The 27,933-nt window shown below is 38.3% G+C and overlaps 1 protein-coding gene across 1 annotated transcript in view; it reads left to right on the top strand.

Moving 5' to 3' along the window:
* Window positions 1-355: 355 nt before the first annotated feature.
* The window catches only part of LOC124367894 (lissencephaly-1 homolog), a 53,641-nt gene continuing 26,063 nt past the window's right edge, over window positions 356-27,933 (top strand). Inside the window, exon 1 of the mRNA XM_046825088.1 lies at window positions 356-478. Coding sequence (XP_046681044.1) covers window positions 441-478 — 38 coding nt within the window. The 5' untranslated portion in view covers window positions 356-440. The remainder of the gene's footprint in view (window positions 479-27,933) is intronic.

Genomic DNA, 27,933 nt, shown 5'->3' with positions numbered 1-27,933 from the left:
TTTCTGGAGTAAGTAAAATATATGAATAGAATAAAAATCCTGGAAAAAATATCTTGGGTTTTCACTGCCAAAAGTCAATCGAATTATAACTTTACCTCATTTGTTTCAGTAATTCCTATTTCAAATTCATTTAAAGATCCTCCCAAGATTATTAATATTAACTCAGATTGTATACAATGATTACTGTTCAATCACTCAATCAAAAGGTATTTTGTGGTGTATCTGAAGAAGATTGTCTTCTATCGAAAGGCCTTACAAAGTAAACAGTTATTAATTTGGGTTTAATTAAGAAAAGCCAATGTAACCTCCATCTTCGTCAATGTTAACAGTGTTTCCGTAACTCTTTACTGACCACCCTAACACATGTGTTGTTGTTGTTGCAGTGATGGCCGCTCGGCTGTAGATTTCGCCCCTCGTAGACTCGGACAAACGCAGGAGAAATGAAAATGGTGTTGTCGCAACGTCAGCGGGAGGAGTTGTAAGTTAACTTTGATTTCTTTCTCTCTGACCTTGTAGAGTGTTTGCTTTGATTTCTTTTACTCTGAGCTTAAAGAATGTTTGCTTTTAACCTTTCATGGTTTGGGAATACAGTGGAACCTGGCTAATTCGAACTTCTATAATTCGAAATCTTCTTTAATTCGAATATTTATATTGGTCCCTAGCATTTTCTATATAAGTAATGCAAAAATATCGTGGTTAATTCGAAGTTTATTTTGGATAATTCGAACTTTTTATAGCGAACCCGCGAAAAGACGCTGCACTCTTTCTAATCGCGCAAGGCCATTGAACACAGATCTAGCCACCCTCCCGCCCGGCCGGCCGGCTCGGCCCTATCCTTCCGCGCCTATTGTTTTGTAGACGTGACTTCGGTTGTCCAGCCAATGGACCAGGGGATCATAAAAAATCAAAAACAGTTTTACAGACGTTTATTGGTTGAGTACATACTGACTGAAGATAGCGACGCCCTAAAAATAAAGTTAGACATTCTTCAAGCCTCTCGCATGTGCAAGAAAGCTTGGTACAAAGTAACGTCCGAAACGATCAAACATTGATTTAAAAAAGCTGGTTTTGTAAAAAAGGAGGACTACGGCGAAAAAGCCAACGACATTATAGCGGAAGCGGTACCTTCAGTTGACGGCTGGGAGGACGTTATTACTGACCCTGCCATCTCGTTTGAAGATTTTGTCAACGTGGATGAAGATGTTGCAGTATGTGGTGAGATAACAGACGCGGAGATCATCGCTGAAGTGCTCAACAATAAACAAGATGGCGACATGGCATCGGGTGACGAAGACGGCCAGTCATCAGTTGGGGCGGAAATAAACGTTCCGAGTGCGGCCGAAGCAGCACATCACATCATGGAACTTAGACGTATTTTTGAAAGTAAAAATGACGTAAGTGAGTCTATTTTCAATTCATTGAATATGGCAGAATCTTTTGTCACTTCCAAAAGACTTAACTTTAGAAAACAAGTGAAGATTTCCGACTTCTTTCGAAAAAATTAAATAATATTGTAGGCTACTGTATAATGTTCCTTATCACCATTCAACTTATTTTCTTTTATTCAAAAACAAATAATGCAATTGTGTATTTTTTAGATAATTCATTATTCAATTTTGCACTGTTTTACCATACTTTGCTTGGTAGAAATGCACAGAAAAACATACATTTACAACCATTCATGTTATTTTCAATTAAGGTTTTCAGCAAAGATGTAAATTGCCATTATTTTAAGCCTTTAATTCTTAACTTTTTTAATTCGAATTTTTGGATAATTCGAATTTTTTTATTGGTCCCCTTGAGATTCGAATTATCCAAGTTCCACTGTATTATAATAATTACTCTTATGAAGCACATAAAGTTTAAGTCGTAGTAAATTAAGAGTATGAAGTATTAATTTGGACTATAAAGCTATCTCTACTATTATCAGAATAAGTATTTATTAGTGGACAAAAGATATATTCCTTTTACTTAAGTATGTAATTTGGTAATGATGTGCTGCTGAAAAGTTTTATATATATTTTTTTTTTATTCAACGTTTATTGAAGTTAAATTATATATATATATATATATAAGAAAAACTTAAGCAAGGCTTGCATAATTGAGTGCTTATAAACTGCAAATAAAGTATATTGAAGTCATTACTACTGTATTAAGTATTAACTACTGAGATTTAAAGACTCAGTCACTAAAAAAAAAGTTATATCTGAAAATCTATTAACATAAGATAAGGTGTAATGTTGTTAAAAGGAAAACAACTTTACAAAATTTAAATTTTGCCCATTTCTATTCAATATCACATGTTATTTATGTCTCTATAAATAGGAGCATCTATATTGTTCTGCAGCAGATAAGATAACCATTTTTGTTATATACACATTGCCTATATCTGGTGATGTCTCTTGAAAATATTATTACTTGTTCTGATGCAACCAGTATTAGAGATCCTAAAAACAGTACTATACAATATTTTACACCCAGAAGCATATTTGAATGAATTATATTTCTTTATCACTTTGTAATATTTTAACTTATTATTTTCTTTTATTGAGGAGATTAGATTAATTTTAGTTGTTAAAGGTGGAGCTTGAAGATACCTGGTTTATTAGTACTAAAGAGCGAAATCTCTCAATGAACTCCCATAAACACCTATTTCAAAATTGGAAAAAAGTGTATAGTTGTATAAATGTTCACATATTTTGTTAAACAAAATAACATTTTTTCAAATATGAGTTTTAGAAAGCCGATAGATATGCATACGTATAGTCTTATTTTGACTGTTGAATGAGTGGTTTCATTTTCTATGCATATGACTTTTTAAATATCTTAAGTAATTGAACAATGCATGGATAAAACAAACAGAATGATTAAAATCAAACAAATTGTGAAAATCGTTTTAATCTTACTTTAAATACTAAAATAATATAGTAGGGCAAAATTAGTTACGTAATACTAAGACCTAATTTGTATTCATGTAGAACATTATAAAATAGAACAGTATTGTAATGAACAGAAACTTATAAATAGAAAAAGATGAAATATGTTACTTATTGTCTATAAACTATTTTGTGATAATGGCTCATACTCCTCTTGAGTCCTAGTATAGTAAGGCCTACGTAATGATGGGAGCATCAGGTATAATGTAGTATATATAAAGTTCAAAGCCGTGTTTCCCGTTACACCTTGCGGCCACCCTTGTATTAATCGCGGCCAAATTGGCTGACGATTTAGCATTGGGCGGGACTGGCCGGAACTGGTTCTAGCTGCTGATCTATCGTCCACTGAGGTCAGAAACTGTTGACCTGAAGGCGAGTTTGTTGTGGCTGTCTTGATTGGGTTTCGCGGTGAGGTGGACGCTGAAGAACGCGTGAGGTAGTTTGGAAGTCAACAACAGTGGCATCGTGTAGCATTAGTGCTTAGATATCGTCTAGAGTTCGACAGAAGAACTATATAATATAATAATACCTTTATTCTCTCAAACAAGCATTTCAAGAGTTACATAATAATTACAATAATACCAAACTTAACTTAATCTAAATGCCAAGTCTGACCGGTACAATGCTGCCGATTATGCTAATAACAATGATATAAAACACATAAAAAAGCTTGAAGAGAAAATAAAGGGAACCACCAAGGCCAAACCTGTGTGAAGGGGTAATTTAAATAAAAAAAATTGAAATAGGCTTATACAGTAACACTTATAAAACGATTTTATTATGAAATGAAAGAAAAAACTACCAAACTTAAACAAGTATATTGAAATTTATATTCCATTAGTCATTATTTGTTTGTCATTAACAAAGAGCCACTAGCCATACCTACAAAGTGTCATAAAACGATGAATGCAATCAGAATTAAAAAAAACACACACACAAAATACATTGCAAGCAATGCTTAAAGATTTCATACCATGTTATAACTATAACAGAACAAGACACAAAGGAACCTGCGCAGAAGCTATTGACAAGTTCGTGCGCAACTCTTCATCTTGGTGGGAGAGATAGAGGCGTGGTTTAGGGAGGAGGGGAACCACCGCGCGTGCATGGCGGCATGCACCCTCTGTGTCAGCTTGGCGAGGGGAAGGTGCTAATTAGATTACCACCTGATCTAAGAGTAAATTGTGAGTGGCATGACTGGGGTGGGGGGTGGGGGGAGACAACAGAGGGTGTGTGAGAGAAGGCGTTGTCTTTTGGTTGGGTAGTTTTTGACTCATACGAACTATTGGCTATTGGGACTTTGTGCTACAGTTTGTATTGAATATTTCTGCTCTATTTTGTTGACAAGTATGAATACTAATCGTCAAGGTTAAACAACCGGTCAGAAAACCAGTCGATAACACGCAAAAACCGTCTGTTAATGTATGCCGAAGGAAAAGTCTATTTAGAAACGAGAAAGCTTTGTGTTTCTGAAGTGTCGTCAAGTAATTCACTGTCCACTTTGGTTCTACAACTTGTTACTTAGTATATAAACTAGTAACTTTATGTCACTATGTTAAACTCGGTATACAATATTAAAGTGGGGAGGCAGGAAAGTAACGTTTGGATCATCTCAATATTGCGCATGCGTTAATATAACCTGTTATACTCGCAGTCCGGTTTCATTAACAACTAACTGTGCAGAATAATAAATTAGTCGCTCCGTTCTCCAACGTTGAAACTGGTCTTCGAAGACGACTCCACCGTGTTAGCTACCGATCAATAAGAGAGCAACTCCTCCGTACCTCCGTTACAGTACATGTTCTGTACAGTGTTCGCTTGGAAGCTATCCAAACAGCGAGCGCACTCTCTTCTGCATAATACAGCACTTCCTTCCGGGTTGAATACTTGAGTCCGCCGCTCCGCCACCATCACAGTGCTATTGTTTATTGGAACTGCTGCAGATCGTCCTCATTAACAAGATGGATCGAATTTGTTGCACTCGAATAGATTTTTCTAGTATGTTTATATCAGTTTTGATGTCAATACTTCTTGTGTACTTTCGCATTGTGGATGGTCCAGTAGAAAGTTCTGGATGCTAGACGTTAATGTGCAATTTGAGAGGACTGATACGATACAACCAAATCTCGAATAACCGACTGTTTATATCGTTCTTACGATAGTTAAATCGAAAACAAGGAAGAGCTCTCAGAATACTTAATCATTCTGTGACCGAAAGCCGATTAATAGACGACAAAGGTGTTAAACCAAAGAAAAAAGATTGTGGTATAATTAATGTTAGCTTTCTTAATGCCTTAGTTATAAACATTTAGATGTATGTTCTAGCCAGTTTGATATAGCGTAGAGCAATAGTGGGAAGGGTTGATTGATATAACGTAGAGCAATAGTGGGGAGGGTTGATTGGTATAACGTAGAATAATAGTGGGAAGGGTTGATTGATATAACGTAGAGCAATAGTGGGAATGGTTGATCGTATGACGTAGAGCAATAGGGAAGGCTTGATTGATAGAGCAAATCAATAGTGAGAAGGCTTGATTGATAGTAGAGCAATAGTGGGTATGTCGTTATATCAATCAACCCTTCCCACTAATGCTCTACGTTAAATCAATCAACCCTTCCCACTATTATTCTACGTTATACCAATCAACCCTCCCCAATGTTTATCTACGTTATATCAATCAACCCTTCCCACTAATTGTTGATCGTATGACGTAGAGCAATAGTGGGAAGGCTTGATTGATAGAGCAAATCAATAGTGAGAAGGCTTGATTGATAGTAGAGCAATAGTGGGTATGTCGTTATATCAATCAACCCTTCCCACTAATGCTCTACGTTAAATCAATCAACCCTTCCCACTATTATTCTACGTTATACCAATCAACCCTCCCCAATGTTTATCTACGTTATATCAATCAACCCTTCCCACTAATTGTTGATCGTATGACGTAGAGCAATAGTGGGAAGGCTTGATTGATATAACGTAGAGCAATAGTGGTTGATCGTATGATTGAATGTAACGTAGAGCAATAGTGGGAATGGTTGAATCGTATGACGTAGAGCAATAGTGGGAAGGCTTGATTGATGTAACGTAGAGCAATAGTGGGAATGGTTGATCGTATGACGTAGAGCAATAGTGGGAAGGCTTGATTGATGCAACGTAGAGCAATAGTGGGAATGGTTGATCGTATGACGTAGAGCAATAGTGGGAAGGCTTGATTGATATAACGTAGAGCAATAGTGGGAATGGTTGATCGTATGACGTAGAGCAATAGTGGGAAGGCTTGATTGATGTAACGTAGAGTAATAGTGGGAAGGGTTGATTGATGTAACGTAGAGTAATAGTGGGAAGGCTTGATTGATATAACGTAGAGCAATAGTGGGAATGGTTGATCGTATGACGTAGAGCAATAGTGGGAAGGCTTGATTGATGTAACGTAGAGTAATAGTGGGAAGGGTTGATTGATATAACGTAGAGCAATAGTAGGAAAGGTTGATTAATATAGCGTAGAGCAATAGTGGGAATGGTTGATCGTATGACGTAGAGCAATAGTGGGAAGGGTTGATTGATATAACGTAGAGCAATAGTGGGAAGGGTTGATTGATGTAACGTAGAGCAATAGTGGGAAGGGTTGATTGATGTAACGTAGAGTAATAGTGGGAAGGGTTGATTGATTTAACGTAGAGTAATAGTGGGAAGGGTTGATTGATGTAACGTAGAGTAATAGTGGGAAGGGTTGATTGATGTAACGTAGAGTAATCGTGGGAAGGGTTGATTGATATAACGTAGAGCATTAGTGGGAAGGGTTGATTGATATAACGTAGACCAATAGTGGAAAGTGTTGATTCAATACGAATCTGCTCCATTTAACCTTCCACTTAGTGTAGCGTCTGAAGTCTAATGCTGTGACAAATCTGACTCTTGGAATCTGGAATCAACATCCATCTTCTGATATCCAAAACAGTCGGCAAGGAAGAAGCTCAAAGCGAACTCTACCCGTCGTTTCGACATCACAGACAGTAGACTACAAACAAATGCAATCTAGATGTAGTGGTGTTCGTATTGTCTTATCAGGTACACAATTGACTGCATCTGTCACAGCGTTAGACTTCAGACTCTGCACTCAGTGGAAGGTTAAATGGAGCGGAACTAAACATTCACTTTGATATGTTGAGATAACGGTATATTTTTTCATTTAAGGGGATGCAACAAGTTAATGAGGCATACTTTGTATAGTTATACAGTTTTTCGGTATTAGTGGTCCATGTGAGGCTACGAAACTAAACACGCTAAGTTGGGTAGGGTTATGACAACCTACCCTTCGGAAAGGAACTTTTACATTTAAAAGAAACTACTTGGCCATCAGCAGCCAATATCGTTATAACTACTTGCTTCCTATTTTAATTTTTGGTTTGGCTGAAAACTGTTTTGAGCGATCGATGGGTAGGCCCCTACGCCACACAATGGGGTACCTGGCCAATGTAAATTATTTTAACCGGGTTGTTTATCAGAAGGCGGCGCACATGTTTTCCCGTCCCTGGACTCTATCGATCTAGGACACTGGCCAGACTGTTGTATTGTACTGCTCCCCCCCTTCCCCCTCTTCTCGTATCAGTCGTGGTCTTCTTGTAATCGCCGCCGCCCCCTCCCCCCTTACCATAGTCCCAGATCATTAACCCGGTGGGGGGGGGGGGTTATTTCGATTTATATCCACGGGGCAGGTGATCCATTGTACTCTATTCCGATGATCCGGTCTTTCGATGAGGCCCAGGGAGGGAAATTTGTGTTTTTATTTCTCCCGCACATTTTTGCAACAAAGGTTAGCGGTCCTTAACGTTGGAATGCCACGTTTCATAGGAGTTGTATTAAGTCAGCTAGTGTTTATTGTAGCGTTTTCCATTACAATTGGGGTCAGCCACTATCATTATCGGCAGCTAATTATTATTGTACTTATCAGTGTTGCATATACATTCTGATTGTTTCTTATTAACCTACAAATGCTGAATGGATAGGTTGTAATTATTTTATGCCATTTTCCCCTCTCGGATATCAGTTTTATTAATTCATAATGTGAGGTAATTGTTTACTTAAGCAACTTCGAAATTCTTTATCGAAATTTCGACTTGAAATAAAAAAAAAATAAAGGCATAGGAGAGTAGTACAGTGGATATAATAGGGAGGGAACACTAAATAATAACTGTAATTACGTGGTAATAGTACTGATCCGAAATGCTCCTGGCCACCAGTACGGGCTTAGCCTGCGCCGAACACATCCCCCCCGCAGTTCTGGGCAAAAGTCCTCGAGGTAGTAATAAATTCAAGGTCAGGTCACGTCCTAAAGTTATAGCTAACTCGGCTAATGTAAACATTGCCTCATAATTTAGTTTATCAAAACGAATATATTCTCTTCCGATATTTAAATACTTGATATTGATCCTCAACTAAATTCTCAAACTGAACTGTTTATGAATTATTTTACGGGTTGAAAGAGTAGAAACAAGGGGTTACAACTCAGTAAATAAAAAAATAAATTAAAAAAATACGAGATTTCCTAATCGAGTCACGCGTGGCTGTGGAAAGATTTTCGCCAGCGGTTTGGCGGAGAATCGATTATCGGCGTGGAATCGTGAATCGCAGCGAGTGCGGAATCAACAGCTCACTCGACGGCTGGATGCAATCACGAGAAGAAACCTGCGCGGCCTGGCTGCATGGGTAATGATGTGGTCAAATACTCGGATCCACCAGTGGAAGTGGCAAATTGGCTAGGGCTTTCCCGCCAGAACCGAGCTGATAACCTCGCCAAAAGGTCGGGAAAGTTGCTGCTATCAGCACCCGCCTCGACACCCATCACGTTTTGCGTTGGTGTATAGGCTACGTAGTACGTACCGACTGCACAGTTCGAGATATTTGTCGAGGAGTAGTACTATCTCGTGGTGATCATTTTGTAAATGCACTCTTACATTGGATGTTAGGTTTTATTAATAAGGTGCATAACACCTAATAGATCTTAATAAATATATATATATATACAGGGTGTATATTATGTCTGGAAACACCCCAAATATATCCTTTAATAATTAAATATAAATTTGAAACCTCTTACAATCGTGATAGAGAGATTGGGCATCTACTTTTTGGAACAATGTTTTGTTATGTCACACCAACGGGGGACGTCCTGCCGAGGGTATCGTGAATATTCTTAATGGAAGCCTATATACCTTGTGATACATAATTTTAAAGGTAATAGCTTGCTGAATTGAATGCCACAAACCGCATCTCAAAGGAATTATTCTATCAAGAAAATAGAGCATTTTTAGTATTGAAAATTTACTGATGTTCAACAATGTAATTTTAACATGGTTCTTGCCACAAAATGTGTTTACACTCATTTTTTAGCATCATTTTTTAAATGTTCAATTAAAATAAAATAAACAATTTATTTTTAAGCTGGTTTCATTAGTACAAATTTACCAGTTTTTATTACAATGAATAAAACTTATGAGTCACTTTCTCTGATTACTTATGAATCTGTACTTGGTGTTTTCCAGTCAGCAGGAAGGTTTAAAGAGACAAAGGTCACTAGCCTATGAGAAACATTATTGTGTTATTAATCATCTGGTCTACAGGTTTCAGTTTTGTTGAGCATGGAGCTTTCACTAGACAGGTCTAAGCTTGGGAATTACAAATGGACAAAGGTCATATCATTCCTGTCGAGTTAATCAGTGTCTCTGAAGCATTGCTGTCAACAAGTTATCTAATTACAGTAGTTCAGTTTTATTTGGCATTTTAATGGAATTGTCTGAAAGAGATCGAATTACTCTGTTGATGATGCGAGGATATGGCGATCGTCAAAGATCTTATCGGGAAGTTTGTAAATTTGTTTAATGACACTTTCCCAGAAAGGAATCCCATAAGTGTTTCAACAATATCAAAAACTATTGAGCGTTATGAAATGACAGGGAGTGTACGTAATCGGGCCAAAGTCGGGTAGGATACAATCTGCAACAGATGAAGAACATGCACTAGATGTTTTGCAAAACATTTATTGAAGACCCACATACATCGCTCAGAAAAGCTGCCACAGCAAACATGATAATGCACCCTATGTCTGTGAGTAAGATTTTGAAAATTAATAAATACAAACCATTTAAAGTTCATTTAGTCCAACAGTTAAGTGAGGATGATTACGACAGAAGAGTTGAGTTTTGTGAACTTGTGATGCGCAAAATGTGATGACAATAGAGATTTTCTGACCAATATACTATTTTCTGATGAGGCAACTTTTTTTCCTAAATGGCAATGTTAACAGGCACAATTGCCGTTACTGGGCTAGTGAAACCCCACATTGGATTACTGAGTCCCATTCACAGCAACCACAAAAAACTGAACGTATGGTGTGGAATTTTAGGTAACAAAATTGTTGGACCCTTTTTTCATCAATGGAAATTTAAATGCCGAACTTTACTACAATATGCTCCAAAATGAAATAATCCACAGCTATTCAAATTGCATCAGGAGAATACTTTGATAATGTATGGTTTCAGCAGGATGGTGCTCCACCCCATTATGGGAGACAGGTAAGAGAGTATTTGGATTTAAGGTTTCCTCATAAATGGATTGGCCGAAGAGGAGAAATCGAATGGCCTCCAAGATCTCCGGATTTGTCACCAATCGATTATTTCCTATGGGGTCATTTAAAATCCAATGTTTATAGAAGAAAGCCTCATAATTTGGAAGACCTAAGAAACAGGATTATAGAGGAGATTGCTTTGATAACTGAAGAAATGTTAGGCAACTCTGTGTCGAATCATTTTACACAAGATTGGCTCATTGTCAAACCGTAGAAGGAACACAGTTCGAACAATTGCTTTGACACCAAATGCAGGTTTAAAAACGTTTGTTGTTGTAAGACTTTTCTAACAGCATACATTATTTTTTATTTGTAATAAGAAATCAATAACATAGTATTTCCATAATTGTACTGTAATAAAAACTGGCAAATTTGTGCTAATAGAACCAGCTTAAAATGAAATTTTTTGTTTTATTTAATTGAACATTTAAAAAAAAATGCTAAAAAATTAGTGTAACACATTTTGTGGCAAGAACCATGTTAAAATTACATTGTTGAACATCAGTAAATATTTTCAATACTAAAAAATGCTCTATTTTTCTGATAGAATAATTCCTTTGAGATGCGGTTTGTGGCATTCAATTCAGTAAGCTATTACCTTTAAAATTATGTATCACAAGGTATAGGCTTCCATTAAGAATATTCACGATACCCTCGGCAGGACGTCCCCCGTTGGTGTGACATAACAAAACATTGTTCCAAAAAGTAGATGCCCAATCTCTATATCACGATTGTAAGAGGTTTCAAAATTTATATTTAAATTATATAAAGGATATATTTGGGTGTTTCCAGACATAATATACACCCTGTATATATATATATATATATATATATATATATATATATATATATATATATATATATATATTTAAAGATTATATTTGAATATTAAATTTTAATTTTCTAGAGGTCAAGATTTGGATTTTTTTTCGAAATGATCTGTAATATACTTATAGGTCTGTAAAAAGATATATCGCCACTGGTCTTGTTTTTTTGTGCCTCGCTCAGTTCACATAATGGTTTCATGGTTGAAATTATTTTTTAACTTTATAACGCATAAATCATGTAGTAACATGTTTATTTATTTACGTTTCTTGGTATCCATTAAAAAGCTATTCAACAAATGAAATTTTTCAAAACGCGTATTTGCGTCCGATGCTCATCTGTTGTTTTGTATTAGACACTAAATTTGATGTTTTCGTTGTTGTTTTGCAGTTGAAATGGTATGTTTAAATTTTAGAAGTGATGCTGCACCACCGATAACGTCACTGCTTTAGGGGCACGTTACATAGAATATGTATTATATAGAATATATAGAATTATATAGAAAATCTGAACTATTATAAAAATTAGGTTTATGTAAATCGAAAAACATGATGTTCATTAACATATTAGATGTATTAAATACAATAAGTCTTACAATTTTATGCATGGGTTAGCGGCAAGACTCTGCGTTGTAGATAACCTCTCCGATGGTATCTCTAGAGGTTAACGAAGTGCCTACCGCGACCCGGCCATATGCTCGACAATCCTGACATACGCCTCGGGTACACGTCTTGAGCTCGGCAGCGGCCGCTTGGGCCTGTAACGCTGGAGGTCGGCGGCCGGGGAAAGTGAAACGCCGAGACCGCAGTGAAAGGGTTCCCCCGGGCGACAGTAATGCCTCGGTGGTAACGTCTGGGTAACTCCAATTCTGCAGGTCTTCGGGACCTTCGCGTACTGCTTACATTTGTGGACTGCATATAAGGGTATAGTGTCATGTTAGGAGATAGCAGAACTCAAACCACTGAATCATTGCAATATAATACGTTTTGTGCCGTAGTCTTCATATATTATTTTATGGTGAATGTAATTTTGAATCATCAACTGTGAAGTTTTTGAATGCTGTTGTTGGAATTTCGGCCTCTCAAGCCTTGAACGAAGTTCAGGAATGTGCATAGTTTAGTGTTTTTTTTTCTCTTAGGACAAGAAGCTTACAAATTGCACCTAGTCCTATAAGGACTTTTGAGCTGCTTCCGGAGTGATAGGATATTCTGGATGGGTAAGGTTGGAGGTAGGGGCCGCCTATTATCGAGATCCATGAGGAAGAATTTAGGTCACTAATCTCAAAGTCATGTTCTCTCGGAAGAAGGGGAGGCCAGCTCTGAACCAGCCTCTCCAGTCAAAGCAGGCAGGGGGTGGCACGCCCTTGTTGAGGCTAGCAAGAACCTCTGAGGTTAGGGAACGAACCCCACCAACTCCAACAGTCATCTCCCGTAGTAGACTAGACCTATCGAGTTGCCCTTGAACCCCAAAATCTCGACATTTGCGGTTAGTGTTGTGCCACTCCAGGACATCCATAGGGTTGCACAGATTTAAGTGACACATCGGTTTTTACTGTGCCCAGTGGTATAGGTTCAACTGGAAGGTGTAAACCAGCCAGAAGTGATTCGTGCTGGGTTATAGTTTAGAGTTGGTTAGCATTATATTTGTTACATAGAGGTATTTTGGGTATTTTTTTTCCAAAACAAGGGAAGGTCTGGATTTAAGTCTGGAGTAAAGGAGGGCGCAAGAAGTGTTTTTCTGAGATTCAGACCGTGCTGGTCAAAGAATTCCCCGGTAGAGGAATTGTAGCTGTTGGCTTGGTATATTACATCTGTTGTTGAGGTCTCAAGTTTGAGACCGGTATTGAATAAGTAATGAGCGGATTGGTGACGTAATCACACCTTCCTCGTTCTATTAAACCTTGTTTTGGACATTTCGTTATGGGGGTTAAAGGACAGATGAGTATCGTACCCATCTTAAGTCACTCCAAAATGGTGTAATACGGGTGCTGATTGGTTTTTTGAATTACCGGAGTTTGCATCAACTTAACCAGTTATCCGTGGCGGTAGTTGTGGGTGTGTTTGGATGCACCACAGTTTGTCTACTGAGAGGATTATTTTGATGTTCATTTTTATTTAGAATCCAGTGTGCTTATTTCGGCATTGCATACTTGACGAAAATGTTCACAAAGCATGCTTTTGAGTTTTTATATACGTTTTGTAATCTTTACAACAAGAAATTATAGGAATTTGATCCTTAGCTACAACTTATCGTAGTCTTCAGTAGATCCTATCGGTCGGACTGAAGTCGTATCTGTAGAAGCCGCGAATCGATTATAACCACAAGTGGTATTACTAATACCGTCTAACATACTCAGATTACACTGTGAATTCAATTGACAACCACACAATTCCGACCATATCCTGAAGATGCAAGCGAATAAGATGGTGAATTATTAGTGTACACAGTAATATTCGGATATTCGCTGTTGTGAGCTGGGTACTGTTAGAATTATCGTCTCTGCCAAAAATGCCTGTCTTGGAATGTAATGAGTGGTCATTTGGTGAGTGTAATTGAGTAATTATAAAGTCACACACTAAGTGTTATAGATGAGCTGCTTCTTTACCAGTGGTCGGGTTCTGTCAGCAGAGAAAAGCCAATGTCTCGTCCGCATTGTTTGGCTTCATCTGTCGTTCTGTTACGTCATCGACCTTGATCTTCCCTTTGCCCCTCCCGTCTCCCGGCCACGACTACTGTCAGCGTCAAGCGGGGAGAATCGCTTTACACAATCCCCGGTGCGAGCGAGCACGCCGCGCGCCATGGCAAACCCATTTTACGCCGGTTTTTGCAGACGCCACATTTTGACCTTGGTCTTCACCCGTGAGAAGACTTGTGTGCTGGCGTTAAGAGTATGCAGCGGTTATCGCAAGAGTCGAGCGTGGCTGCTGCTTGGATGGGTGGCCGCTAAAGATCCTGCCGCCTACCCGGCCGTTGGTGGTGAAGGAAACAGGATTTATCCGGACATTTGCCATCGTCCAGTCAAACAAAAACTCAGTAACACTACGTTTCGAGATCTACAATATGATCTCTTCTTCAGGTAAATAACTGACCTAATACATAATATTACAAACTAGGTTACAGTAATTTGTAATTATGTATTAGGTTAGTTATTTACCTGAAGAAGAGATCATATTGTAGATCTCGAAACGTAGTGTTACTGATTTTTTGTTTCAATGAACGCTGGCAAATATCCGGAAAATCCTTTTTCCTTCACAATCCTTCCATCGTCAAAAATAAACTTCAAACGTTGGTGGTGGTTTGGAAGTCACCTTTAATGGTTCCAAGGTCGAGTTAGAGAGGCTTCTCAGCCGTAACTTCGTCTGGTAAATTAAGACATTATTTAATAGTACTGCTTAAGAAACTGTCAAGTTACTTGTAGCCTACACGTTTAGATTCTGCGTCTGGGCATCCTCTGCGGGATCGAAGACTGAGGTGCGATCCCGCTGACGCAGTGGCGCAGTGCAGCAGTTGACAAGGGAGGGATGACCCGCAGAGGAGGCAGCAATAGATGTTGGAGCGTGACGGGAAAGTCGTGCAGTCTCCTGAGATACCGCCAGGACGCGTCAAGTGTAGTAATTGTGGCACTAGTAAAATTGTGACTGGTTTTATTGCGCATTCCAGAGTACATTAGACTGCTATAGATGTGTTTGAATCACTTCAGCGAAAGTGGGAAATGAGCTGTCGCCCGCGTAAGACGGCTTGCGGGAGGTCTCGGGGCCGTGCTGGAGAAACACTTGTATCGTACTCTCCGGTACTTTTTAATTGCAGTGCAAACGTAGACGTCAGCGCTATTCTCGACAAGTATGTACGTAAAACATGATCATGAAGCTGTCAAATTCAACAAATCATCTCCTAGTACAATTTTTCCATTTGGTGAGAAAAGTGTCATAAAAATTAACCTCTTACCGTCACTAGTCATAAAAAATATTAAAAAGAAGTCTCACAGGGGCGGTTGTCCACAGCGCGGTCCGACAGCCTGGCCTAGTAGTACAGCTGGCGGATCATAGGACAGTACTAGCAAATTCTGTTGACTGGTTCTGGTTACTAAATACGAGACATATCATTACAGGCCTGGCCGTTTGGCTTTTATTATTTATCAATAATGAAAAGTGATGTCAAATAAAATTGTAGCACAAGTGTTTTTGCAAGAAAGTAATATTTTATACCCATACGAAGTTTAAACAATATGTATCAGGCTTAAGAGCATTAAAACAGTTAATCTGCCACAGCCTAGGCTTGCAATGAAGTGTTTCACTATTGTCTCAGCGAGAAGCCTACATAGATTTGGACATCGTCAAGCAGCGCGTCATTTCTAAGTGAATTCTAGTGAAATTGTGAGTGAGTACTTGTAAGATTCCATTCTTTGGCGCGTCTTGGTGATGAATTGTTTAGCGAGATTGTGGAAAAGATGCATTCAATTTATCTGAGCGATTGAGGTGTTTTTGGAGCCTCTATTATTAGTTCAGGTATGTTCTGTTGTAAGTTATTGGTTGTATCATTCAGGATATGGGGGTATTGCTTTTGTAATACAGTTGTATAAAATGTATTGTGGACATTCAGTCAGTAATACATGTATTACTATTACGGAAACCGTGTGTGTAAGACAGGCATGTTGGAGGCATTTATCGGAGTGTACATAGGCGCACAACTGAGGGTGGCCTTGAGTGTGACGGTATGTGTGCATTGTTAACTGGTCCAAGTATAGTATTGCATTCCGCTACGTCTGTCTCTGTGAACGAACGTCACGTTGTTTGGAAACATTTCTAATGGAGATTACTTGTTTGTGTCATTTTACATCCGTTTGTCTGTAACCTGTAGGTTACAATGTGGGAAATTAAAATATTCAATAATTACTTTCGTTCCCACATCGACTCCTACATCATCTCATCTCTTGATTCACAGCAATCGTAATCATAACAAGAGTAGCCTATTGTTTTAAATTTTAGTGTGAATGTAACTTATTTCGATTAGATTTGTTTTACAATTTCCATAACGCGCCTGATCGTTTACTTGTAACTGAAAGTATCAAAGATACTGTGGCTACACTTAATTCAGCACAGTTCCTATATTATAGGCGTCATTATTGTTTTAAAATCATCAAAATGTATTTTATTTAGTCTCCCCCTAAGTTTCCTTTATTTGTCACTATCTTGTAGAAGATTTCTTCGTAAATCAGGTAAGGAATCCGTTATCTTCGAATTTTTATTTAACAATTTATGACCGCGGTTAGCATGTGATTGTTGTGGTACTCCTTACTCATCATAGGCGTGTCGTATCATCATCAGCATTTAAAAACAGTACATACTATTATTTTTCAGTTTCCTTTTGGATGTTTTATTTTAACAATAGAGGATTTACTATACGTTATTTAAATGGGTTTATTCTGATCAACAGCAAGGTAGTGTTGAACTATCTTATCATAATCGTAATCTCTCCTAATTCATCAATATCATCATTCATCGGCACCATCATCAGTAGCAGCTTCGTTTAGTATATTTTTTCTTAATTTTAATAGGTGTTATCACTGGTAGTCAAAGTTATATATGTATAATACTCCTTCCGGTTGTTACTAAGTAACTACAGTACGAGACGTATCAATGTAAAACTGGGTTGTGACGCGGTGTTGCCAGCTATAACGGAAGAATAACTAGTGATTGGATAATCGATTGAATTCAACAATCGAGTGATCGTTCCTTAAGGGAGACACCGTCGCGTCGGCTCATACTGAGAATTACCTGATATGACAATGTGCAACGCAGAAAGGTTAAGGCATCGCTCTTAGTCCTGTAAGAACCTTAGCGCTGCTTCCGGAGTGACAGGATATTCAGGATGGGTAAGGTTAGGGGGTAGGGGCCGCCTCCTGTCGAGATCCATGAGGAAGAATTAGGGCACTAATCTCAAAGTCATGTCCTCCCGGAAGAAGGGGAGGCCAGCTCTGAACCAGCCTCTCCAGTCAAAGCAGGCAGGGGTGGCACACCCTTGTTGAGGCTAGCAAGAACCTCTGATATTTAGGGAATGAATCCCACCAAACTCCAACAGCCATCTCTTGCAGTAGACTAGACCTATAGAATTACCCTAGCACCCCAGAATCTCGACATATGCGGTTAGTGATGTGCCGCTCCTGGACATCCATAGGGTTGCACAGATTTAAGTGACACATCGGTTTTTGCTCTGCCCAGTGGTAGCTTCAACTGGAAGGTAATTGTCAGATGTGACCAAAAAATTTGAAGAGCCACCGCCACTGGACCGCAGATGCTGTACCAGACCTGGGTCCAGACCCCGGGACTAGAGTCAGAGGCTAGCTGTAGACTGTCACGGGCGGACAGGTACGGTAATGTCCCCTTGCCTGTCTACTGTTCAGCTCAAGTGACCAACTCAGCGGTACGTGACGGGCGGTGACAACCACTACGGTAATATTGTCCAATCACGAGCTTCCTGCGTTGTGTGAGTGAAGGAAATGAATACTACGTATTATCCGGGACTCGAAAGGGAGAGGAGGATCTTCGTATTCTACAAAAGAAGCACAACAAACGGATGGTGTTCGGGTTGTTAACATTTTCATACAACAATAATCCTTAAAGTTTGTGTTAAGATGACAACACAGATAAGTTTGTTTCCAGTGCAGAAAGGATGTGCTTGTGTTTGACCACCAAAAGAAGGCCATTTGTGTGTCAAATACAAGTTAGCTGTAGCCATAAGATTGTACAGTTAACGTTGAAGAAGACAATCTCGTTGTTTATCTGTACGTATCTGCGGCGGCAGCGTCAAAAGGAAGTCCGGAGATTGCTAAATAATACCGGTGCAACTTCACTGTCACGCCAACCTGTTGAGGCCGACCATTAACGCTGAGCGTGACACCAGCCGTCACTTCTGGGCAAGTGTTGTGGGATCTTGGTTTATTTTTGGTTTGGATTCCTGGTTTTGGTTTCAGCGCCAGGCAAACTTTTTTCACCAACAAAGGACTGAAATTCGTTCTGTACAGTGTAGGGTATTCTTTGTCACAGATCCGTTTATAAGGGACTTTGAAATCTGCTGATCATCATGTGATCAGCGTTGAAACACTGAAGTATAAGCATCTTGTTAATTGTTTATGCCAAAAGTCAGTACTGGGAACTTTGACGTCTAATGGTCATCTTTTGGGTTTTCTCGTTCATTTAAAGAAACAAGAAGCCGTTGAAACCTCGCATTGCACTTAGACCTTTAAGGAAGGATCTTATGGCTGCTTTCCGAGTGACAGGATGTTCAAGATAGGTGAGTTTTGGGAGTAGAGGCCGCCTCCTGTTGAAATCTCATGTTAAAATGAACTGTGAAGGAGGTATAGCGGGCATTAGACCTGTCTTGTCACCTTAGAAGAAACTGATTTTAGCTCTGTTCCACTATTTTTGAGTCAAATTGGACTGATGATAACTCTGGGAGATCTACCCATTCCAACTGTCATGCTCCGTAGTAAATTGGACCTATCGATCCAACCTTTTACCCCCAATACCTCGACATTTGCAGTCAATGATGTGCCGCTCCTGGACATCCATGTGGTTGCCCAGGTGTAAGTGATGTGTCGCTTTTTTGTACACGCTGTGTACATACGGTTCGATCGAGAGGTGTAATTTAGCCATAAGTGAACCCTCTTAGGGATCTTGAAGATAAGTTTTGCTTATAATCAGTACTGAACTATTTTAAAATTAGCTCAGTGACTTGCGGAGTCTGTTGTTAAAAGTTAATGGTAGTTTTAAAGAACTATGAATCAGCCTACCACTATACAGTGTCTTTTTTGTTTTTTGTTTTGTTTTGTAAAAATAAATGAAGTACTTTGAAGTATGATGAGCGTCTTACAGAGTTATTGCCATTGGTAAAAGTCTTTGCTGGTACACTAACAATGTATTAGAAGGAAACAGGATTTGTCCTGACATTGGACATTTGCCATCGTTCAGTGAAACAAAAAATCAGTAACACTACGTTTCGAAATCTGCAACATGTGTTAGGTTAGTTATATACCTGAAGAAGAGATCAGATTGCAGATCTCGAAACGTAGTGTTACTGATTTTTTGTTTCACTGAACGATGGCAAATGTCCGGAAAATCCTGTTCTCTTCACAATCCTTCCATCATCAAAAATAAAATTCAAACAAAGAATGCTTCAGAGCTAGCTGGTATCTGAGGTCACTCTTCCATGTGTAACAGCTACTATTTGAGCGGTTCGTATTATTTTTTCGAATGAATGAATGAGTTCGTATAGTGGACCAGTTTGTTGGTAACTGCAAAGATCGCGTGGATTCCTACGGCAGCACCACCGTGCCTCTGCTATGCGGGAGCGGGACTGCCAGTAGCTATTGTGCCAGAGTCAGTGAACTGTTGTGTGACTAGGGCAGATCGGATCTCTCTCACATGTAAACTACTCCCACACTCGACGTTCAGACCTCCCAGTGCTCCGTTACTTTTGTTCGCTAAGTGTAAAAGTGAGACGCCAGTTTGTCTCGCCAACGAAATGCTGTACGCAATCAAGATCATCGGCAAGAGATCAGCTCACATCATGATTTCTAGGCACATTTCGGACTGACAAATTCAATAAAAAATTCACTAAAGCCCAAGGCGTTCAAAATGCGCGTTAAACGCCCTTTGGCGTCACAAGCATTTTATAATGCAGAGCAGTTTTTGGCATTCAACTGGGAGACCGCCCAATTAGACGACTGATTCTGCTGTTTAAAGTGGGTTACATTGGCGAAGAATGAAAGAGGCGCAATTGTAACATTTTATACTGTAGACTGGTGATGATGAAATTTTAGATTAAAATCCATGACGTTTGCTTTACAATGTACTATTGTCGTTGCAATAAAATTGATTCGATTTTGACCTTATAAGGATATATACATTTCGCATCCAATGTAGTGACAGTTCTGGTAACATGGACGTTGAGTTGTGAGAGTTAACACATTAGTTTTCAGTGTGCAAACAGAGTTTTACTTGAGTAGTTTAACTTGGAATCCGAGCCGTATACTTTTGAATTTCCGCGACCTTTTTAGACGAAACGAAGATTTGTAGCAGTCAGTTGCATACTGAATACGCAAGAAGACGTCGAGAATAATAGAAAATGTCCACATATTTTTTACGGATCGTAAACTACCATCAGTGGCTCGTAGAACTTTCGTAGTGTTGATAAGATTGTATCACAAAAAAGGAGTAGACGCTTGTTGTTCTAAACGGTGCTAAAAATTCACAGTGCCTTCTTGAGCGAGGCTTATCAACAAATTGCTTCCGGCGTCGTCAAGTGTTAAGGGCTTTCAATGTAACTAAAACAAACTCTGGATAAAGTTCCAAGGACGGATAAATAATTCATAAGCAAACATGTCGCTCAGAGAAGACCAATCGCGGGTGAAGTGTCCTCCCACTGCCCAGGCTGGGCTGCCCTGTCGCCGAGGGCTGAGGTTTTGTCAGCCGTAAATCGCTTCTTGCCTATCCCCATCGTAACTTTTGCACTCCGCCCCGACCTGAGGCTAGATTGGTTTACGTCTTCTTCGTGCTCTCCATGTGCGCTCATTGACTTTTAAAGGTCGCAACACAAGATGGGGTCAGGGGTGGTTTTCGGGAGGGTGCGTAATGGGTTTTCTGTGTTCACAGTTGTAATGGAATGGCTGCAACATGTGTTGTGTTGTGTGGAAATATTCGATCAGGCATGTTTGTCCAGTGACAGAAGACAGACAGAAGTGACAGAAGTCCAGTGAAGAAAGGTTCACGGTTTGTTCGAAATAGTTGGGACTGCAATACTGAATGTGTTACCTGCCGATCTCTTTTTTGTCAGTGGATAATTTAAATTATTGCCAAGTCACAGATAATAGTACTTAGTGACCGGCACTAAGTACTAGTGTGGAATGTTTCACAATCCAGGTTGGTAGTTCGGTTGTAAGGGAAATTTGAAACTGGTTTGAAGGTTTCACATTATTCCCTATCATACCAAGGGCGCAACTGAGGATGTCTGGTGTATAGGGTTGACAGGGAACGAAAATCGGAACATAGTCTAAGAGGTTCGGATCCCACCTTAAGATTTAAACTCTTTAGTTTCACTGTAAATCGAGGTATTAAACAGAGGTAGATAAATTCGGTCGGACTACATATATATGGATCTCATCAATATACAGTTCATCATTTTCGTCCGTGACTTAACGTCCAACGCAATAAGAAATATATTATAAATATTATAAACACATCCCGATGTTTGTAAATGGGCCGGAAACAAGTTTTACAATCTGTTTATCAAACCTAGTTCTTGTTACGACAAGGAAAACCCTAAGACAGACAGCACAACTTCAGTGCAATTTTCACGAAAAGGCTAGAAGGGCCTATTTGTTTAAACACCGTATTTAGCCTCACGATGGTTTTCCTAACTAAAATCCCTTTTTAAATATCCTCCGAAGTAGAACTGGAGAAAATTAGATTTCGGACGTTGCCATGTATGTTACAACACGATAACGCTACGTTTCAAGGGTTGAACTCTACCCTCTTCCTCGGGCGTAAAACACTTTTTAAATGCGTACAAAAATATAAAAATGCAAACAACACAGTTATAACAATGGCAAATTTATGAAACCCTGTTATACTTTCAAATTATTCGTCGTCAATAACTATCTTTAATTCAAAGAACTGAAGAACTCAGTTTAGTTCAGTTGTAAGCATCAAAATTCTGTACAAATAGAAAGTATTAATCGAGTAATATACAGCACCAACAATACGAGATTGTAATACAAAGTATTATTGAACCGTTTATTACGTGCAGTCCGAATGGAGGGACGCTTCTCGAATAAGGGAAAGACGCACGCAATATTTGGAAAACACCCTTGCAGTATGTCGTATCTTTCCCTTTAGCAGTAGTTACCGAATGGAGGAGGCGTCAGCCCGTCTACAGTCTTGTTTGAAAGGGCAACCAATAATGTAATTCATTATTTGACGTGTCAGCGTGATCTTTGAGTGTATTGCTCTATCTCATATGGGACCAACAACGTATATGGGATAGAGTATGTACTGATAGTTGTGTATTCATGATTTGAGTTTTTAGGAATCTTAAATATTTTTGATTTCGAAAATCTGGACCAAAACGTCGAAATATTTAAAATTGATTAAGAAAAACACCTTCGACGATTTGTGTTTGCCTAATTGTCCTAGGTATTAGTAACATTGAACTATTTCTATCTTCCTGTTATCTAGTCTGATATTATGACGGGTTATTATTATTATGACAATATTACACACTGCTTGAAACGTTAGAATCCCACGGCATACGAGGCTTTTATGGATTAGTTTATTCATAAACTACAGTTCGCCCAAATTTCGAATCAAAATTTAAAACTTACTGCACTGAGGTATGGAGTCCCCCAGGGATCAATTCTCAGTCCAATTATTTTCCCGATATACGTCAATGACATTGAGTCATCACTACTGCATGGAAAGCTTGTGCAGTCCACAGAAGACACGCCTCTCTGATTAAGAGGAAGTCCAAAACAAAGTTTGTAATTACAGGCTTATGTTGACCTTAAGAGTTGTGCTTAACATTTCAATTGCCTCAATCCTTAAATAAAGTAATAAAAATAAAAATGTCCTGAACTTTTCAATGCGTTGTATAGACATTAGGAGTGGTTATGCCGCTATGGTCGCAGATACATTATTGGAGGAAGTCTATTCTTCAAAGTTCCTTGGAATACACCTTGATCGAAGAGGGTTGACTCGGAAAAATAAAAAAAATTATCCTCAGGAGTTTGTTTTAAGGTTTTTGGCAAAATATTACCCGAATCGGGTACTAATTACAGTTTAATGTGTCTCCATAGTTCATGTGGAATCATATTGCGGTGAGCCTGTACAAACAACTATTATATGAGAGTTTTCAAATTAACAAAAAAAAGTAATTCGCATTTTTTAACGTTATCGCTAATTTGAACTTTAGATGGCCGTGGAGGACAGTGTTAAAAAATTTGCAACTGTTGACTTTGCCATGTCTCTACATCTTAGAAACAACGTTATTTTGCTTGTCTAAATGTGCCTTATACATACATGAATATGAGACAAAGAGGCAGATACACCTACTGTTCGGGAATGCACAGAACGGTGGTTTATGAACATTTGCCTTTACAGACATTTTATAAACAGATTTACAAACTCAATTAAAAATGTTGTAAATCAACGCCCAAGGTGTTAAAACTCATCTCAAACTCTGTCTGGCGTCAAACGCTTTTTACAGTCTTGACGAGTTTCTGGCATTTAACTGGGAGACCACCAGACGAGAAAACTGATTCCAGCGCTCAAATTGGGTGTAATTGGCATGGAATGAATGGGGGTTCGAATTTGATGTTGGATAAATTAGAACACGTTAGATTTATTTAATAAATAACGTTTGCTATGCAATGTATATTGTTGATTATAAATAAACGATTTGATTTGATTATATAATATACAATGGATAATGCAGAATTTAAACTAACATCTGATTATATTCGTAGGGTTTACTGTAATATACAATATTAATGCGTAATGTAACATACACCAATTGCAATGACTGCCTAGTTAATTCGTGTTAACAATTTTCCAACAGAAACAGAATTCGAACATAAAAATGAAATTTAAGAGTGTAAATGACTTCTGAGATATTGGCTCCAAGGCCAATTATTAAAAATTCACCACGCCTAAATATGTTTTGATACATTTAGTTTTTATTATACTACGATACGTAGATACAGGAAAATGTCCAATTGAATCTACAACTACAGTAATTAGTAAAATGTGTACCTTTGTTGGTGTGTTTTTTTTTTTATTTTCTCTAGTATTTGGGGGGGGGGGGGAGGTACCTTCTGAACACGTAAATGATGCGAGAGAGTATTGTGATGGCGCTGGTGAACACCAATTTTTGAAATTTTGCAGGAAATATTCATTTTGGAATACCCAGGGCAGGAATAAAAATGCGATGCGTTTAATAGGTAGTTCCTTCTTCGTTAGTGATTCTCTAAATATTTGGCTTGAAAATGTATATACATTTGTATATATTATAATAAATATATAATATAAATAAATAAATAAATAAATATATATATATATATATATATATATATATATATATAAAACCGTAACTCTTTTGAACAAAATGTTTCAAACCTCGTGTCCATAAAAATCATAACTCAAAAGGTACGTATAAAGAGTTTTATTTTAATGAAGTATTCCACTTGAAAGTCTTCACTAATTGTTTTACATACATTTTACGAATCGATTTACTGCAGCAGTTGATTTTCTTCGTATGGATAACCACCAATGAGAGTGGTTACTGCCCTAAACGTGTTTAACCTAACACGGTTAACTTAAGTTACAGGGTTTATTCTATATAATTGTTTACCTAAGGGATTGTAATGTCGTCTTACGCTGCAGACCGTCACGTGACCGCGCTACTGAGTGGGTGTGGGAACAAACGATACGCCCACACGTAATGATAAGACCGTGTAAAGGCCAATGTCGTGTCGGCCGCCGCGCCGCCGGGCTAGCGTGTGGAGTGGACGCAACCCTTCCACTTCAGCTCTCGGGGGAGTAATATTATTTAACACAACTGGCACGTAACAACCACATAACAGGCGTCAACCTTTCCACATACCTTACGCAATACCACTGAATACTGCAAGAAGTGATTTAGAAAAAGATGCATGTAACTAAAAAGACTTTACCCAATAGATTTATCCTACCTCTATGCAGCCTAAGACATTATAAAACAAAAACACGTCTCTTTCAAAAATTTCACTCAGTCCATATAGTGGCATCGATAACCTCGACTACGGCTTCAAAACGATAACGGAATACACATACACAATTTCATTGAAGGAGGAGCTCTTCTTATTAAAAAAAACAATTTTCTATTATTTTATAAAAGAAAACTCGCAATTCTCCAATATTTTTTGTATTTTCACACGAGGCCTTTCGACATCAAAGGTGCCATCGTCACGTGTGAATCAACAATTTAAAACAAATATCAGCTGTGTAAAACTTAATACAACATTTATATGGTTAAAAGTAAAATAAATAATATATATTAGTAAATGTATAAAAGTTTTGGTAAAAAAGAATTTAGTTATGTTTTAAAGGAATGGTGAATTTTGAATCGGTCCAAAATCATTGTTTAATATTTTATCTTTATGTTTCTGTATGTATAATGTTTCATAAGCAATTTTCTGTCTCGAGGGAATTATAGGAATATGGACACCAGCTTCGCCGACGACCAGCTGATTGGTGTTTTACTTCTAATAGTAATAGATTACATTATTTATCTGTGTTTAACTTTACGTCGGGAATTTTCATATTATATACGGATTTACAGTTTTAATTGTTCAGTGTTTTTAGTTATATATGTTCAGTGTATATTAAATTTGAATAGCTAAAAAAAATAAAAGTAATGGAATAAATACAAAAATAGCGGTATTTTAAGGTAATGGTAACCGATAGAACATTTTGCGGTCGATTTTTAAATAGATAAAGTACGTCAATTGTCGGAGGTAGCCAGTGTGTGTTTAGATCAGTAAATACCGTCATCAAGATTGTTATAAGATAATAATTATAGCTGTTCCTAGCTACTAACAACGTTTTACAAGCGTGTTATCAGTTGGACGAAGGAACGCGTGTGGAGAGCACGTCAATATGTAATGGTCGTTGTATCTCTTTAATACAACGTTACAGCCAGATGCAGTAGACTGTCTATTTACAGTGGAGGAGTTGGCGGAGAATCACCTGATGGGACGCGGCCCGGACTAAAATAGACAGTGATGATGGAAAAGGGTGCTATTGTTGTATACATATGCGTCGTTGTTGATGTGTGCGTGTACAAGTACTTGTAGTTGTGCGCATTGCGGCGTGTCTGCGCAGTGCATTGCGCATTGCGTAGTAGCGTGGGTGCGTTGAGTTGGCGGCGTTGTTCTCCCATGACGTCATAGTACAGGTGGCACTGCGGCACCTGTGTCTGTACCGAACGTTTGCCTCCTTGTACATTGTACAAGTGTGTCTGCAAAAATTCAATTAATCTTACACTTTTAATTGTGCCATCTAGTGTAGAAGTTTCTAAGTAATTTTAAATAAAATAGTGTCTAAACGGAAGTATTTAGAGGTTTAATTGGTGAAATATTAAACGTAATTGGGCAGCATATACAAAACGTACGTTGGACGTGAATAAACTGGATTTGTCGATGCAGATAAACAATTAAAGGAGTGGAGGCGGCGGAGGCGATCTATGAATATTTCCTCAGGCAGCAAATCGATTCTTGCGTCTCAGTCGTTGATTATCGAGTCCTCCATTAAGTCACTGTTTGAATGATATTACTTTATACAGCTAGTAAAGAAAGTCACATTATCCTACGAGAACTGCACTATAATGTTGCGTATGTGAAATTTTTACCAAAAATTTGTTTGTGTCTACAGGAATCGAGGTGGAACTGTCATTCATATTGTGTTTTATCGATTGAATCAACGCGTCTCTTTTTTCAACAACCGTGTGTAATATATTAGATCTACAAAGTTATTCGTTATATAATGTTTATAATGAATATTACTCATTTATTGATATGAAAATTACAAATATTTAACGTATTTTAGAGTTTGATGTTGCTGCATCAATGAAATTACAACAATTCGTCGTTAGTTATGAATTATTTTGCGGTATTTGCATATCATATTAGCGACACTGTATTAGACTTTAATCAATTTTTTGCAAGTTTTCTTGTTTACTTTGAAATATTGAAGCAGGAATGTATTTGACCGGGAATACAGGTATGTTCATATCATTTGTATCAGTAGCCTACTTGAAACAGGCTCTACGGGCCTTTGTGAAGACAATGGAATGGATTGAGTGTTTTGTAAATCGTGTAACAATATTTTGAATGTTTCACTATTGTTGTTGGCTCGATGTTGTCTGGGTACAATTTCCAATCTCCGCCTGGCAGCAGTTCAAGCTCGGTACCTACATCAGATACAGCATCAGAGTAGAACGCAAGGGCGTATCCAGTGAGGGGATCCAAGGGGTCCAGACGCCCCCCAAATTTTGATTTTTTAAATTAATTTTTTAGTAAACCATTATTAGTTAAATAAATCAGCATTACTGATCTGAACAGCTGAAAGATCGTTTTCAACAAAGAAACGGGCCAAGAACTTTTACGGGAAAAAATGGGGCCTAACACTTTCTGTCCACTACGGGAAAATATCAATTGTCTGGACTACCCCTCCCCCCAATTTTGTCCTGGCTACGTTCTTGGTTGAATGGAGAAATGTGCACAATGAATACAACTACGAGTAGTTCGTACTCGCTGACTAATGTGCTAGGCACGACTAATCGGTATAACGCAATTCGATTGTTATCATTATTTGTTTCATTGGTCTAAACGTTATGTTTATCAGCCCACTTCCAGTATGTCGTATGTGATTGCAAAACTGTACAAACTTTCCATAACGTGTTTATGTTCTTATTGAGTTTTCCATCTAAATACAAGAGAACCCTTCCTACTATGT

Source organism: Homalodisca vitripennis, chromosome 8 (genome assembly GCF_021130785.1).
Source record: "Homalodisca vitripennis isolate AUS2020 chromosome 8, UT_GWSS_2.1, whole genome shotgun sequence".
Classification (NCBI taxonomy): Eukaryota; Metazoa; Arthropoda; class Insecta; order Hemiptera; family Cicadellidae; genus Homalodisca; species Homalodisca vitripennis.
This window is presented reverse-complemented; position numbering and strand designations above follow the sequence as displayed.